This window comes from Hibiscus syriacus, unplaced genomic scaffold (assembly GCF_006381635.1).
Source record: "Hibiscus syriacus cultivar Baekdansim isolate YM2019G1 unplaced genomic scaffold, ASM638163v2 tig00111881_pilon, whole genome shotgun sequence".
NCBI classification, from domain to species: domain Eukaryota; kingdom Viridiplantae; phylum Streptophyta; class Magnoliopsida; order Malvales; family Malvaceae; genus Hibiscus; species Hibiscus syriacus.
The window spans coordinates 692,995-711,787 of NW_024063209.1; the positions used below are offsets into that span (position 1 = coordinate 692,995).

General features: G+C 32.6%; 1 protein-coding gene across 1 annotated transcript; it reads left to right on the forward strand.

The window, feature by feature from the left end:
* Positions 1-5,417: 5,417 nt before the first annotated feature.
* LOC120172820 (ethylene-responsive transcription factor WRI1-like) lies at positions 5,418-10,269 on the forward strand. Its single transcript, XM_039180181.1, has 7 exons — positions 5,418-5,758; positions 5,833-5,915; positions 6,098-6,106; positions 6,241-6,329; positions 6,431-6,555; positions 6,676-6,752; positions 9,506-10,269. The coding sequence occupies exons 1-7, from the start codon at positions 5,505-5,507 to the stop codon at positions 10,177-10,179; spliced, it is 1,311 nt and encodes a 436-aa protein (XP_039036112.1). The 5' UTR covers positions 5,418-5,504; the 3' UTR covers positions 10,180-10,269.
* The last annotated feature ends 8,524 nt before the right edge of the window (positions 10,270-18,793 follow it).

Here is an 18,793-nt window from a genome sequence, read left to right on the forward strand (position 1 = left end):
AACAAAAATGATTTTAATGATTAAAGATAAAATTATTATTTTTAGATGTTATAGGTTCGAGTAATTGCATTTATTGAAGGTATACATTGTCAATTATTAAGAAAAATCATGAAAAAAATACTAATTTATAATTATATCAAATTATTTAAATAAAATAATTATAATAAAAGATTAACACAAATAAAATATTAAGTAAAACATAAAGGTAAATAAGGTGTGGGAGAAAAGTTCAGTTCTCTTAAGCCACTTGGAATATGCAAATTCAGAACTTTATCTGCAAAACACGCAGTTTTCCTGCATGTCTCAGGTTTGTTTCCCCTCAAATTCCTTACACTCAATTGATTAAGTCTGTAATTTAGGGTAAGCTACGTATTTGGTATATAAACTGTCAGTTTTAATTCATTTTAGTACTTAAAACTTTCAATTTTTATAAAATCATACCTAACGTAGTAACGTTTGGTTTTCATTCCATTTTAATAATCGCCAATGTATTTAGTACTTAGACTATCAGTTTTGTTATGTTTTCTTTCAATTTTTTCAAAACTTAACGTTAAATTTTAAACATGTACTAAAATGAATTAAAAACTAAAATTTTTAACAGCGGGTTACTAAAATAAAACAAAAACTAAATTTCATGTATGATTTTGAAAAATTAAAAGTTTAGGTATTAAAACAGGCCATAACTGATAATTTAAGTATTGAATACATAATTTACCCTTAATTATTTATTTTTGTGAAGTAAAATAGTGAACTTTATTAAATATATATTTTTAAATAAAGTCAAATTAAAAGTTGAAAAAAATTTAATCACCAATTTGTTAGGAAATAAACCGAGTAAGAGTAATTTCCCTATAACCAGATTAGCTGCAGTGAAAGGTTTATTTCTTTCTTGCTCCAAAATTCCTCTGGTATTCCACTATCCAAGGGAACTGAGGGCCCACGGTTGATCAGGTAAGCTGCAGTGTTGATAGTTTCAGCCCATAGCATTTTGGGCAAGCCGACATGTATCCTCATACTTCTGGCACATTCATTCAGAGTTATGTTCATGCGCTCTACTATGCCATTGTGATGCGGTGTCATGGGAACCGTTGTCTCCATCTTGATCCCATTGTTTGCGCAAAAATCTCTGAATCTTCTATTTCTGTACTATCCTCCATGTCAGACCTCAACCGTTTGACTTTCAAACCAGTCTCATTTTCCACCATGGCCTTCCATTTTCTGAAGGTATCAAAGACTTCTGATTTCTTCTTCAGAAAATAAACCCACACTTTCTTTGTAGAATCATCGATGAAGGTGACATAATATAGTGAGCCTGCAAGAGATGGAACTGGAGATGGTCCCAATACATCAGTATGAACCAACTCTAACTTTTCTGCATTGGGTGTCTTGTCAATCTTTGCAAAACTGACTTTCTTTTTTTTGCCAAAGATGCAATCCTCACATAGTCCGACATCTACATTCTTTAGATCCGACAGTTTCCCTTTTGACAAAAGTGTCTTCATCCCTTTCTTGCTCATATGACCAATCCTTTGGTGCAATAGGTTTGATTTTTCATCAGCATCTGCTGCAGCAATGATATTCTTTAAGTTTGAGGTTACATAAAGAGTATCAGTGTTCTTACCACAAGCAATGACGAGTGCTCCATTGGTAATCTTCCATTCACAGCCTGAAAAGGTTGTACTATATCCTTCTCCATCAAGCTGTCCAACAGAAATCAAATTCCTTTTGAGGCCAGGAATATGTCTCACTCCTTTTAGCTTCCAGGTGGTCTGGTTTGGCAACTTTAATCGGATGTCTCATTTTCTGGCGATCTTCAAGGTTTTATCATTGGCTAGATGAACCTTCCCAAAATCACCACTGACATAGTTCTCCATGATTTCTCGGTATGGGGTGGAGTGGAAAGATGCCCCTGAATCCAAGATCCATGATTCAATCAGATTGTTAACGCTTAGAATCATGACATCACATGTCTCCTCTGTCATATTGGTAGTATCCTATGCGCTGGTATTTTTCTTCGGTGCTCGGCAATCTCTTTTAAAGTGACCCTCCTTGCTGCAGTTATAACAGGTAAAAACTTTCTTTCTCGTTCTTGATTTTCCCCTTCTGGATTTGGATCTGCCACGATTTGAATTTCTTTCTGAAGTCCTCCCTCTAGACTCCGTGTGCAAGGCTGAGGAGGTCGATGCTTCACCCAATTCTCTCCGTCGAATTTCTTCGCTCAGTACTAGATCCTGAACATCGTCGAATTTCAATTTACTATTTTCCGACGAGCTGCTAACTGCTGTAACAGTAGCATTCCAACTGTTTGGTAGAGATGATAAGAGAATTAAAGCTCAAACTTCATCATCGAATTCAATTTCCACGGAACTCAATTGGGTTGTAATTGTGTTGAGTTCATTTAGGTGTTGAGCCACTGATGCCCCTTCCGCCATCCGCAAATTGAATAATCGCCTCATCAAATGAACTTTGTTTGAGGCCGATGGTTTCTCATACATACTGAAGAGAGCCGCCATAAGACCCGCCGTGGTCTTTTCCTTTGTTATGTTGAAAGCAACATTGCAGGATAATGTCAGTCGGATTACTCCGAGGGCTTGTATGTCCAGAAGAGCACAATCTTCATTCTTCATGCCTTCTGGTTGCTTTCCTGAGAGAGGTTGATATAGATTTTTCTGGTACAGAAAATCCTCAATCTGCATCTTCCAAAAGCCAAAGTCTGCACCATCGAACTTCTCAATTTCATCTTCCCTTCGTCTGCAGCAATCGCTCCCACTCGAATCTGGCTTCTTTGGATCGTTTCTGACAATTTCCGCAAACCGTCGTGTATTAGAACACCTCGGTCGACAAATTCGTATCGCCGACAAAAATTTTACTATTCACTATTCACGTGAATAGTAATGAATAGTAACCTCGCAAAAAATTGACAAAATTTTCGACCAAAAGCTCTGATACCAGTTGTTAGAAAATAAACCGAGTACGAGTAATTTCCCTATAACCAGATTAGTGAGAATGGAAATAAAAACGGAAAAATAATACCCGAAATTGATAACGGAGTTCAACCAACTGTGCCTACGTCTTCGGACTGCTGCAGATCTTTTACTAAGAGAGAATATTTATAGGTTTTTACAAAACACTCACTACTCACAAGAAATCTCTCTAGTATTGGGAGAAAGAAATGATTTTTGGGATAATTTTGAAACTAAATGAGCTAGGGTATTTATAGTTAAAGCTTAGGGACTAATATTTGAAAATACCCTAAAGTGCAATGACTAAAATGTGATTAACCCATTTTTATTTTTAATAAAGAATTGGGACATCGTTCGGTGCCCCTCATTGTTAAAAACCCAAGCTGATTGCCCTTAATTTCTAAAAAAAATCCAACCCTCTTTTTTTACTTTTTCTTCTAACACAATTATCTTAAATATCTAAAAAGGATTTATAATTTTCTATAATAATTAAATAAATATGTTATAAATTTATATATGAAATATTCGATGAAGATTTGTTAGCGAACAAATCCTTCACACGCAAGTTATATAGAAAAAATATGTTAAAACTAATATTTAAATTATTTTAAAATTTAAAATTTTCATTAAAAAATCACCCGAAATAAAAATAAGTAATTTTAAAATGATGTAGCAATCTTAGAATAGTGGTTAAGAATCGTTATTATTTTTTGAATTTTAGATTCAAGTGTCACGTCTATAAAGATGTATGAAAATTTATTATTAAATAATATATAATTTTTTAAACAGATAATAATTTATATTTATTTCAAACTAATAATTTATTTAAAACAAATATTTGAATCTTCATTGATTCCACTTGAAAAACTCAAACTTTAAATTAGAGAACTCAAACTCAAGGTTACCAACTTGAAAATGATGTTGGATTTTGTAAACACAAATTATTCTAACTTACAATTAGGGATGATTATGGTTTGAATTAAGCTTTTAGTCCATTTGAAATTAACTTAAGTATAATATTTTTATATTTGTCACTCGATTCGATTCGTTTTAGGTTTAGAGAAGTTTCACTCGACTCAAAATTTGACTCAACTTTGAAGTAAAACTCTGCACCACACCGTATTGATCTGATCTGATCCGACATAAATAAGGGTGGCAACGGCACGAGGCGGGGACAATTTTGCATTAAACATTCTTTCCCCAACACTTGCGGGTACGATTTTGGGGAATCCCCTATTATATGTTTCGGAGATTTTTTTTTTTGCCGCCATACCCAGATCCCTGCGGGTTTCGGTTAATCATCATCCCAAAAAGTAAACAAACATTTTTTAAATCAATGCAACACCTAAAACTTGTAAGATATATCATATTGTCTCAAATTGGTCTTTGTCTATAATATGAAAATTCCAAACATCAATATTAATCTAAAACCCAATGTATATGTACAGTCTTAACCATTTTTATTATCAACAAATCAATGTGTATTAAATGAGATGTAACAGTGGCAACACGTAATCTCACAGATATTTTTCGGGGATTCCATGGTTTTTTTTGTAAAATATTGAGGATCCCTACAGTTATTTTTCAAGGATCCCCACGATTATTCATGCGAGTACGGTTCAATTATTCCCCATCCCGTCAGATCGAATACCCACGATTTTCAATTTTTCCCCACACGATTACCACCCGTAGACATAAATATATAAATATATTCTTATTTTTATTAGGTAAAATAAGAATAATCAAACAAATATAAAAAGAAGGATAATATAGCAATTATCCCTAATAATTTATATTATTATTCTCGAGTAGGATTCTTTTTAACTCAAACCTAAATTCAACTCGACTTTATCCTTAAAAAAACCTTAAAAGATGGAGATTAATATGATTAGAGTCAAATTAAACTTCATCGAACTTGAATTAAATATCTATCGCACTAGGAACCAAATTCAATCTAAATTTAAATAAAATTTAAAAAATATTACATTCAAAATTTTTGTAATAGTCTAGAATGTAATTATAAGACATTATTTATTTAGAATATTTCTAAGTCATTGGTAACCCGTATAATCACACGTAATTACTTAAAATCAAGACCTCTAAAACTAATAACATTCTCTCCAACCATTGAGACAACTTGATAGATTTGTTACATTAGAACTTTAAACATTAAAAATTTACTGAAAATCTTAACCTCAACGCTTAAAATAATAATATAAAAAGAGAAGAATCTTAGAAAACACCATAAAAATTGACAGCCTAAGCAAACAACTCCCATTGGGAGCGTGGCTGCACAAGCAAGCCAAGTGTTAGGGGCTTAGGTCCATTTTGTTTTCTCAATTAACTCAAACAGTTAAATTTTAACTCAACCCCACACCTTACCATTTAACCCCACCATCAATGGGTTTTCTTCTTCTTCTACTAAACCTCTCCCTTTTTTTTCCTTTCTTCCTCCACCTTCTCTTTGTTTTTGGTAAACTACTCTTAGCCACCACCCAAAACCCATCATTTTCACCTTCACCATTTACAATATAAATATATATGTATAAGTGTATTTATGTTACCAAAATGCTTCACATTGCTAAAATGAAGACATCCCCAAGCTGTTCTTCATCTAATTCTTGCTTAATATCTTCATCGCCATTATCATCATCATCTTCTTCATCATCATCGGAGACTTCCTGTAGCTTGCCGGAGAAACCCAAGGCCAAAAGGGCTAGAAAAACCCCCGATCAGAACGGCAATGCTAATAACAATAATGTCAGAAGAAGCTCCATTTACAGAGGAGTCACCAGGTCTTTTTTTTTTTTTTGAATATATGTGAAAATTAATAGTGAAATATTGATTTGATACTGGAAAAATTAAACAGGCATAGATGGACTGGGAGATTTGAGGCTCACCTTTGGGACAAGAGTTCTTGGAACAATATTCAGAGCAAGAAAGGAAGACAAGGTAAATTTGATTTATTTTTTTTAATGGACTAATTTAATAAGAAAAATAAATTCAAGGAGATTTATGTAATTTTGTTTTTTATTAGTATTATTTTTACTGACTGTTTGTTTTTTTAATGTAAATTATTGTGTATATGGTCAATCTGTCAACGTAATTTGCGCTTCCTGATGCCGTCTTCATAGTTTATTTAGGTAAAGTCCTTCGATCTATTTAAGTGTTTAATTTAAGTAAATATATTTTTAAATAATTTTTTAATTATTTTTACTAATTTAACATAAAAATTAATAATATTTAGATATATTCCAATTCACATTACCAAATGTAGGGGCTTACGATAGTGAGGAGGCAGCGGCTCGAACGTATGATCTAGCTGTCCTTAAGTATTGGGGGCCAGAAACGACCTTAAATTTCCCGGTATTTAAATAATATTATTAATAAATTATCATTACTGTTAAACAATTAATAAAAATGGTGGTTTTTATGAGTAAAAAACTATTATCATGTGATTATTGCAGAGAGAGAGATACGAAAAAGAGATGGAAGAAATGAAGAAAGTGACGAAGGAAGAGTACTTGGCATCTCTACGACGTCGTAGCAGTGGATTCTCTAGAGGAGTCTCCAAGTACCGTGGGGTAGCCAGGTAGTACTAACAATATAGTATGTTACATCGATGTTATATAAAATTAAACTGAACCGATATATAAATTGAATGGAGTAATAAATTTTAAATAAATTGAAATATGTATTTTGTTTTCGGCAGGCATCATCATAACGGGAGATGGGAAGCTCGGATCGGTCGAGTTTTGGGGAACAAATATCTCTATCTGGGCACTTATAGTAAGCTCTCTTTGCAACCCTCTATTCCAATACTAGAAATCAATATATATATATATATATATATATATATATATATATATATATATATATATATATATATTATATATATATCAAGATACTAGAATTAAACTTGAAAATCAATCTACTAATTATTAAAAAGTTTGAGTTATTCGACAGTCTGAGCTAGATGTTAATATGAAGATCGAGATATGATAAAATTTGATCTCATAATCTCAAACGATTATCATATCTCAACCAGTATGTTAACGTTCAGCTCAAACAATCATCAATTTTTAACAAAAAAGAATAAGTCTAAAACTTATAAGTAGTCGGATGACCATTTTATAACTTTTAATAGTCGAATGAGTTAAGAATGCAATGCTCTATAGTTAGAAAATTATTTTATAAATTTTAATAATCGGAGACTCAACAAAATAATACTCTATAATTATAGACTATTTGTGTACTTTATCCTATATTTAAATTTATGGGTTTGAGACCAGAAGACATTTGGGTGATTAAGAAAGGTTTTTGATCTATTTGAATTCAATTTAATATTATAATAACAAAATTTAACCTGGTTCGATTTGAGTTTAAAATTCTTTTACTTAAAAGTTAAATTAAAAAATCGATTTCAATCATATTTGATTTAACATAATTTACAATTTTTATATTTTTACTAAAATAAAAAATATTATATATTAATTTAATTTAATTTATATAAAATAAAAATGAAATTTAATATCATGATTTAAATAATTTATATACTAATTATATAAAATATATTTCTTATTTTTATTAAATATCATATGGAGAGTTCAGATGTTTGACATATCTGTACTTCTAAATTTTTTCTTTTGCAATATATCTGCACCTACTTTGCATTGCTAAAAAAATAACAAAAAAATTTGTCTTCCGAAACAACTTTTCTTCTTTGGGAAAATTAATAAAATATTAGAAAATAAATAATTGTGTGACAGAAAATAATTAAAGGTTAAGAAAATTAAATGTAGATAACAATATTTTCTTAATAGTTAAATGATATTATTACTTTTTATTTTACGTTTACATTTTTATATTTCTTTTAATTATTAAAATAAATAAATATACGTGAACCACTCAAATGCTGTCACACCACACGACTGCCATGAGTGTCAACTTGCTTTGATTTGTTCCTACACCATTAAAAAGAATTAATTATCAATGGCATTTATGTAATTAAGCTGTATATATCTGTCTTGATTCACAACTTTTTTTTTTTTTTAGTTTGCATGAAAGTGACTGGCAGGATGGCACGTGACCATTACTCTCCCATTAAGTGATTCTGTTGCCTTTTTAAGTATATATAGATAATATTTGCCGAGTAAGAGGCTGCAGTGGTCACGTGCCCTGTGAGAAGATTAGATTTTGCTTTAGGTCACCTAAATGCAACTTGTCCCCACTTTAGGTTTTACTTAGCTGGTCAATTGTTGATTAGAATAATTGTCAAGATTTTGTTATGATTTTAAATAATATTTAAATTTTAAATATTCATTCATTACATAAATCAATTATATTAAATCCGAATTAAAAATCAATTTGTCACTTTTTATTACACTTATCGTTATTGTTTTTTAACCCATCAAATGGTCTCGTTAGTTGAAGAGAATGTTGTTTTATTTAAAGATCGTGAATTTAAATAGATGTATCAGTAAGATATATGTATATTGTGAATTAATTTAAAAATTATGAATACATATTACCTTATAATTATTTTAGATTATTAAAAGATCATTATTATTTTCGATTTGATTAGTAAAAGTATTATTTGATCCCAAAATTTTATTAAGGAAATCTAACTTGTCCTGTCTTGACTCTAAAGGGATTAGACTAATTAAGGGGAAATCGGACACGTTAAGCGTCAAATCTGCCTAGATTCTTTCCTTTTGTTTAGTCAAAATCATGGAATCTGGTCTTTTAGTTTGATGGATTTAGATTGCCTAAATTAGATTGGTTGGAACAAAGTCACGTGACTTTTTTTATCCCAATTCATTTATTTTTCTACTACTTACAAGCTAGGATCAAGGGAGAGACAAGAAAACACATGGGTAGTGGGGTACCCTTCCTATTAACAACCCATTCTTTGTTTGAACAATTGGGGTTTAGGGTTCGAACAAGGCACTCCGACCTGTCTCACCCGTTATCTACAAGGATGGAATTAGGATCAAATATTAGATATTTACATTGTTAGGGTCCAAAATATCATCAGGTTCCTCCCTTCCGAGTGGGACTCGACCGATCGATGCCTTCCGTCGTTGAGTGCCCTTTCATCAAGCTCTCAAATGGTGGCCTAAACAATCTTCTTTCTTGTATTAGACATTTAGACTACCAAGCAACCATATCAAGGAAGAAAATGCTCCTTATAGTGCTACTTTTTTGTTGTTGTGTCCTTGCAGCAAACCCAATCACCTTCAATTATGCCAACATGTTACCCTAATAAGTGTAGATTTGAATGAAACATCGAATATTTATTCAGACTCCCAGTTGAGTATCGGATACAAATATAAGAGTAACTTATTAAGATTTAATGTCGGCACGTGAATCCATAATCTTTCCTTTTTACCTGCTAAATTTAAAAGGTTAGACCCACTTTATTTAATTTCTTACTGAATGGTCTGATATAGTTTATCATAAATAATTTATTTATCTGTGCATGCTCTGATTTTATTCATTAAATAATCATTTATTTATGTTTATTTTCAATTTTTTTTAAGACACACAAGAGGAAGCCGCAGCTGCATATGATATGGCAGCATTGGAACACAGGGGGGCCAATGCCGTGACCAATTTCGATGTTAGCCATTACATCGACCGTTTGAAGCAGAAAGGTATTTTGTTTTTCGACAAAACGCAAGATCGAATTCCAGACTCCGGTGAAGCTCAGCAAGCAGAATCTGTAGAAAACGAACAACTTCAGCCGTCATGGCAGCAAGAAGAACAACAACAAGTACAGAAGCAAGAAGAAGCCGGAACATCTCAACGTTTTCAGTACATGCAAATGCAGCTTCCTCCATGCATTGAAAGTCCGACTACGACGATGGCCGGCATCGAGCCGACTGATAGCAATGAGCTAGCATGGAGTTTCTGCATGGATTCAGAGTTGACATCGTTTTTGGTCCCAAACACCCCCCTCGATGGAAACGATGAATTGCCGGACTTGTTCGATCATGATACGGGGTTTCAGGATAACTTGGACTTGATATTTGGTGTAGGGTCCCCTAACGAAGAAGAGGCTAATCATAAATGTCTACCGGATGATGCAATCGAAGCTGGTGTTGCGGTGAACATGGAAGATGATAGTGGGAAGGAGCTGTTGTCGTCTCCGTCTTCAGATTCGGATTCTCCGTATTCATCGACGACCTCTGTTTCTTGTAACTACTCGGGTTAGTTGTTTCTGTTTCGGGTTATTTGGAGTTTGTTGTTGGAAATCTGTTGTGGGTGGATGGATGCCAAGGATTCAAAGTTTCTTTGGTTTTTGTTGTTTCTTTCCTTAATGCACTTCTTTTGTTTGATTAAATTAAAAATCAATAAAAGATAACATGTTTTTGTTTGATAACTATATACAATGTGTTTTTAATTTGTTAAGCAGTTAAAATATAGAATCTAGGAAAGGTAAATTGAGACATTTTTGTTTTAGTTTAATTATTAAACTTTTAAAATTACGTTTTGGTCAATATTTTACATATTTCTTACAATTTAGTCACGATCTTGTTAACTCTTATTATTTTAATAGTTTGACATGTTAAAAATAATTATTTTTTAATTTGATCTGCACATTTTAAACTAAATATCATTTTTTGTTTTATTTATTTTCAATCTTTTAAAAAATTCTTGAAAACTCTCTCAACCACAAAATTTGACCAAAATCCCGTATCACCAATTTTGATCAACAACATCGTCCGTTATTGAACCAAATCTAAATTTATATACGTATCATATTACAAATTTAATCAAAATTAGTTTATAAATTTGAAATTTATTCTCTCACATAATATATATTTTATTAAGAAATAAGAAACTAAATTTGTTATAATTTTTGTTACTTTAATCATGTGACATTTTTTAAAAAGCATTCTCAACTTCCCAAAAATTCCAATTTTAACCCTCACATTTCTAGATTTCCCAATTTAGTCCCACTCATGCATGAATGATAGATCTTAACCCTACATGAATGATAGATCTTAAGCCTACGATTAGGGAGTCTTCTCAGGCCTTAGAGAAATGTTTACACTATGATATCAATAGTATATATATACGTTATCAATAACTAAGAAAAATCACGAGATAATATTTTATAATCTGTCCATACTAATAAAAAATTCTTGTGGATTAACGTGTAAAAACTGCATGTCTTGTTGCACGTCTTCCCATCATTCTCCATGACTGTTTCACTACTCCTAATCTCTTTATTTCTTTCACTAATATTTACACATTAGTCTCTCATCTTTCATGATTTTATAAAATAGTTCTTATTGAGTAAGAACCTTGAATTGTCTATACGCAATATTTTACTCAATTTTTACTTGATACATATTTGATTTCTATTTGACTAAGACATTAGGGATTTTTCTTTTAAAAATTTTCCCTGACATTTTCAAATGATCACAATTCGGTCCTTGTATGCTTGTTTGATGCTTATAAATCTAAAGTGAATCGAAAACAAGTAGATGATTGATAAATGAGTTTTTCTAATGGATGATTCCTTTTATTGTAGAAAATAAACAAGTATATCAAGTTTTAAATGGTTGCAATTTGATCCCTGATTGATTGATTGACATTCAATTGATTAAATTAAACTTGAAATCAATAGCTATAATTTTTGTTATGAGAATGTGTCATTACTTGCAGGATGGATTGCCCGAGTGATGAAAGATTGTGAAAGACGAGAGAGACGATCATTATAAGAAAACCAACAGGAGAAAGTTTTAAAAGCAAAGTGATCGATAGGAGATGTGGAACTCTGATGATCAAAACAAGGAGGAAATTGAAGAAATATGTTGTAAATTTAATACCGTGAAAGATGCTGATAAATTTAAGAGAAGAAAGAAGACGACGGAGGAAGATCATGAGGCCATTGGATTACTTGTTGAGCAAGTAATGAGTCTAATGAAGGATATTGTCGAATAAGACATTGAGCTCAACAGGAGAAACAAACCAGCCATTAAAAAAATCCAGATGTGCTAAGCTTACCAAATGCCACACTTCTAGCTTCGATTTTGAATATCTGCAGAATCATGTTCAAGAAATCATTGATGAAGCAATCAGTAATGGAATTGAGGGATCAAACTGGTTTAGATTTGGAATTACCGCCTAAGAAATCATGTTCAAGCTATCAGCAAGATATTGAGGCCATTGACCCTGAAGACCCTATCGAGGAATATATGAACACATTCTTTTCTACATTAGAGTCTAAGTTTTCGAGCTCTAAAATCATTGTTTGTCAAGAAGAAGCAAAGCAAACACTAGTTAAATTAGAGGAAACCTTGAATACGACCCCTGATGAGTTTTACAATTCAGGGAAATTTTCTCCACTTAAGAGCGCATTCAAGATCCTTGCTAGTTTTTAATAGTTCCTCTGCCATCGTTATAGTTGAGCAAAAAAATGAGTTTTTATCCATGGAGGAAAGCTTGAAAGAAGTAATTGACCGAGCTTCGAAAGCAGAAGAGGATAAAAACCACCTTAGTGAGAAGGAATCTATGAAGCCGAGGATTACTCATAAAATCATAGGTGAAACAGGTAGAGCAAAAACTTACTCCCTTACAGGAGCAAGTTGAAGAAGCGGAAAGGGAAATGGAGAGTATGTTTGTTGAACGAAAAGGGATATTCAGAAGTTTGAAGAAAATGAAAGTGGAGTTAGAAGCATTGGAAAAGAAATAGGGAGATTATGAGGCCAAAGCCAAAGTTGTCGAGAAGGAAGAAAAGACTGTTGAGGCTAAATGGGGAAGAATCAAAGATTTCATCTCTTCTCTAAAAGAAAAGATTTGAGGAAATTTAATGGTATTGGTGTTTTGAGGAAGACTAATTATATAAATGGTGGCCTTCTCTCTAAACTCAATTACAAATCCATGAAACATGGTGTTTCTACTAGAATTTTTTATATATGGGAGCCATTTTTCAAACCCGGAAAGCTCAGATCCTTTTGGTAGAATTAACTTGCTTTGTAATGATCTTGTTGCTGGTTTATCTTCTCTTTTGCTAGTTGTATATGTAATTTTGTATCTAGTTCTTAATTAATAAATCACTTTTCTTTTCTCTTTTCCAATAATCTCAATGAACTTTTAGGACTTCATTGTTTTTTTTTGTGATTATATAGATACTAGATATCCATAATTTGTAGTCATTTTTATTGTACTAGGAACGAATACACTAATTTTTATCATACCAGCATGCAAAGACATAGCTTTGAGCATTTTTTTTGGTATCCTTACTATAAGTCTATTCCCTAACTGTTGGGAAATAAACGAAAACGAGTAATTTCCCTATAACCATATTAGTGAGAATGCAAAATTAAAGCGGAAAAATAATACCCGAAATTGATAAAGAAGTTCAGCCAATTATGCCTACGTCTCCGGACTGCTGCAGATATTTTACTAAAGAGAGAAAATTTACAGGTGTTTACAAAACACTCATAACTCACAAGAAATCTCTCTAGTATTGGGAGAAAGAAATAATTTGGGATGATTTTGAAGCTAAATGGGTTAGGGTATTTATAATTGAAGCTTAAGGACTAATCTTGTAAATATCCTAAAGTGTACAGGGACTAAAATACAATTATATCAATACCATTTTCAATAACAAAATAAATGCACTGAATTCCACCGAATTCGATGCCCCCTTAGCCCCTCTTTTTGACTTCCCCTTAGCCCCCTTTTTTGACTTTTCTAATAATATCCCACTTGAAGACTGATTTTAATCTGTCTTCACACCTTGATCGATGAATCAGCATTTCTGGTCTCGTTACTCTAGCATACCAACTGAAGCTGAACACAACTTCAGTTTGTCCGTAGTCACCGTCATGTAAACCCATTTGTTATTGGGCAGTTTCTCCGTGGTTGCCTTGTCCCTTAACGTCTTAGCTCCCTTCGACTCTTGTCCACTAGTCTTTGAAGGATTGTTCCTCACTTGAACATCCTCTGCAAGCCCCTGCTTCAACCATTCTCTTAAGATGGTCTCTGAAGCCATGTTCTCTACACGAACATGCTCGACAAACTCCTTGGACACGGACAACTCTTCTTGCACTTGACTTCTACTCGCCTTGGCAGAAATGAACCTTATTGAGCCAACTCTCAACGCCTCTTCGATCCTGGGTTCATCCTCTTCTCTGGACAACTTGATCTTGGGCTCATCCATCACCTTGGATGAATCGACTCCCCTCGGGTAATTTTGCAACACTTCTGGCATCTTAAGTTTGCGTCCCCTCATTTGCTCGACTCTTACCCTCAGCTTAGTATCTTTGAGACTTGAAATTGTGCCAAAACTGCACACATCTTCCCCAGACTCACCATCTGGTTCATCATTGAGTGGATTTTCTCTACCACTCGAGGAAAAACATTCCTCATCCTCTGACTTGCCTTCATCACGGAATCTCTTCCCGCTACCCTCGGCTTTCGGCTTTACTTTGGAAGTCTTATTCTTCTTGACTCCAAATTCTTTGATGGACTCAGCGGTTGTCAAGGATTTAGACAATTCCTTGACTTTTCTTCGCTCCAACACTCTCTTCGCCCATGGCTTCAATCCGAACATGAAGGTGAAGAATCCATCTTCTTTAGTCAAGCTTGGGACATTGAGCATGAGTTTTCTGAATCGACTCACATACTCCTTAAGTGTCAATTTATGCCTGAGACGCCTCAACTTGGACCACGCCTCCATCCTGGAATATTGTGAGTAGACTTGCTCACTTTGCACCTCGCTTGATGGATTTATCTCTTGCTATCATACCGAGTCCCTTTTTGTACTTGACTGCTTTGACACCCGCAGTCTCGTCATGTTTCAATCCTGGGTTGACTACTTGAGAACTTGTAGTCGTACAACTATTTCTCATTGATTCGGCTACTTTGAAACATGTAGCCACACCAAGTCTTTCCCCTGTCTTGATTGCTTGGATACTTACAATCTCGGGCTTTCTTCCGGGTTTAGCTGCTTCAACATCAACAACCTTGCCTCGCCTTGATCCTTACTTGGCCGCATTGATCCCATCAATCGGGCCAAGTCTTTTTCCTGGCTTGGTAGATTTAACACTTGCGACCGCGCCAATTCCCGTATTTCTCCTTCTTCCATCCTCTTCATGATGGCTGTAAGGTGACAGTAACATCCTAAATCAGGGTCAGTGACTAAATTACAAATTTTGAAAACTATGTGCTTGATTTTGAAACAAGTTAAAAGTTCAATGACTTAAATAAGGAATAATTCCTTATTGGATTAGATGATAATTATGGAAAATTTGAAGGGTATATTAGTAATTTCACAAGAAAAATTTTATATCCTCCTTTATATAGGATGTAACACGTGGAAATGAAGAGACACGAGGTTCTACTTTCCCGAGTTCTCTTCTTCTCCTTTCTTCTTCACGTGTAGAAGCCAAGAGCAAATGTAAGATTTCTTGTTGGTTGATATGTAGCTGAATTTAAGATTGAGTTATGATCATTAGATGATAGAAAAGCTTAAGGAAGACTTAAGTTAGCTTTAAAGCAAAGAATGAAAGAATTATTAGAGATTAAAGATTTGGAGTTTTTGAATGAAATTTTGAAAAAGAGTTGATAAGTAGAATTTGAAGTTAAATTTGACTTGTCAATAGTTGAATTAAGAGATTTTGAGTAATAGAATTGGATTTAGAACATATAGAAAATTTGGTATGATTCTTGAATGCTATGTGGAGGAGTGGATTTTTAAGTTAAAGAGATATTGAATGAAAATAAATTGGTCTAAGTAAGTGTATGTAAGTTAAGGATACAAAAAGGGTTGAAATATGAAGTGTTTGAGATGAAATTATGTAATTTTCGTGCATAAATATTTGATTTCTGGGCTAGGGGTATCGATACCCATTCAACAGGTATCGATATCCTCTCAAACGAAAAATCACATAATGCAATGAGGGTACCGATACCCTAAGAAGGGTATCGATACCCCCTAAAGAAAAAATTGAATTATAGTTCAATAAATTAGTTTAAGTTATTAGCATCGAATTATAAGGTTTAGGCTTCTAATAATCGTATTGGAAATTATATTTATGTAGATATTGAGCCTAAACAAGTTCCAGAACATTTGACAAGTAAGATCGATCAAGGGAAAGATGAGAGATCGGTATTAACTTAGTGAGGCCAAGGTGAGTGCATCTTATTTTATAGGACTATAAGAAAATTGGACTTATGATAAGTCTATTTCCGATAGTTATTTTATTATGCATGAAGTATTGATCATAAGCATGTGAATGACATGAAATGTATGTATGGTTGATTATATGAGCTGATATGTTCTTTTATATGCTATATAATTTATGTGAGTATAAAGGATAAGTTATATGATAAGATCTACGTGATATAGGGAAATGAAAAGATATGTCTATGAAGAGTCATAAGAGAACAAACATAAATCATATGATAATGGGAATATATGATTATGAGATAAAATACGTACAAATAAGAGAATATGATGAAAGTGAATCTATGAGAAATGATATAAACTAGATAATTATGTGGAAAAGTTTTATGAATAATAGAAATATGAGTTGGACAAGTACATAGTGGTATAATTAATTATGAGAATTAGTATAATAGAGTTACATGATTTAATGTGAATTGAAGGAAACTAAATAAGATTGAGTTATAGAATAAAATGAGAATAATGTATCAATCAGGAAACTTGAATATAAAGGGATGACATGAACAAATAAGATAAGTTAAATAGCAAAGACCTATAGGAAAATATGAGAATAGTATACAAATTAGGAGACATTGATAGAAGTGACTATATGAACATGTAAGATAAATTAGGTGGAAAAGATATATAGGCTTAAATGAACTTAAAATAAATAAGGTATATGGTAAAAATCTATAAAGCCATATGAAGATGTTATAGGAGCTTTTGATGATAATTTATTAGAAGACTTGCATAGGTGATAAGTTATGTGAAACTGAACTAAGTAAATATATGAAATCAATATATAAATGATATGAGATAAGTTATTATATGTACCTGGTATATGTTATAGGAAAAGATCTATGTGATTACCGGAGAAAAGATAATAGTTATACGAGTATATGTACATTTGAATTATATGGAAATAAACTACGTGACTAAGTGTGATCTTATGAAATGTGATAATGAGCTATGTGAAAGAATTATGAGATTATGTGCATAAGTGCTTATGTAATAAAGAGAAATAAGTTTCATGATATTGAAGTATGTAAATATAGTATATGTGATATATGTAATGTATGGGAAATATTTGAAAACAAGAGATGACAATGATTTACATGTCATATGAACATAAGAGAAATGATATAAGTTATATGATAGATGATATGTGAACGTATTCAATTGACATATGTTATATAATATGAAATGGATAATCATATGCACATGTGATATGTGATAGAATAAATGATATGAGTACATGAATAGATGAAGTATAAGAAAAATGTCCATGTTATATGATACGAGAGCTATAGGTATAGTTGGCATGCCAAGAGTCGAGGGTCTACGCGGCCCTTCGGGACATATACAGTATACATAGGTCCTTCGGGACATACTCACAGGTCCTTCAAGACAAATTTCATATGCCACTTAGTGGGAATTATACGAGCTGTGGTGACATCATATGTTCACAATCTCAATGTACTAGCATATTTTTAGTTCTCATAAGTGTACATGGGATATCTAAAAGATATTACATGAGTAAATTCTATGTGGTGTTTTGTGCTTGTTTGGTGATATGATATGATATGATGTGTTTGAATGATAAGTATAGGATTATACGATAAAAAGAAATTAATGATAATAATATGAATGAAGATAATTATATGCATGTGTGGATTTGATGTATGAAATGATATATATTTGTGTATGATATGATAGTAGTAATAGTTTATGCATGATTATAAGTTAGAGTTTACATTATATGTTTATTCGCCTCACTAAGTCATAGACTTAGCGTGTGAATGTTTCACATGTAGGTTCCGGAAAGCGAGAAGAGAAGTTAAGAGGAGCAAGACATGTTAGCATATTCCTTACAATGTTCAGATCAGAAAATCAAAGAGATGATTTAATTGTATTTGTTTATTTTGAATTTAGTTGGCATGTACTAATTGATTGAGTTGAATACGCTCTGATATGTTTTGTAAACCAATTGATTTGATAAATGTAAAATATTCATTTTCTTGAAATGTGAATTTAGAATTTTAATCAGTTTGTAAAGGAAAATGCTTTGAAAAGTCAATGTGACACCTCAGACCCGGATCCGGGTCGGAGATGGGTTGGGGGTGTTATATTTAATGGTATCAGAGCTAAGGTTTAGCCGATTATAGGCTTAAACCGAAGGTAAAAGAGTTTTAAAATGTGTACATGCCAACATAGAGTGAAAATTTCTGATATGATAGTGTAAGGATTGTTTTGTCTTGCTAATAGTATTAGATTGCTAAGTTATAATAGAAGTATGATTATGATAATTTTGAAGTAAAGTGAAAGGCGATATTCCTGACTGTGATAGCTATTCACCTGCCCTGGCCAGACAGGATGAAGAGCGGTCACCTCAGGAAGTGCCTCGTAAGATCAAAGGTTGATTTCAGAAAGTTGAAATCATATTAGAATAGTGATATAAGATCTTTATTTTTTTGAATCAGAAAAGCGATATGGATTAGTTTTGTTAGTACGTGGATAAGATAGAATATGGTGAACAAGTGTCACCATAAAAACGTTAAAAAGATCAAATGATGTGGTGAGTATTTGTAGAAAAGCTCAAGAATAAGTACATCAGTGATAAGTGTATAAGATATATGGAGATAGA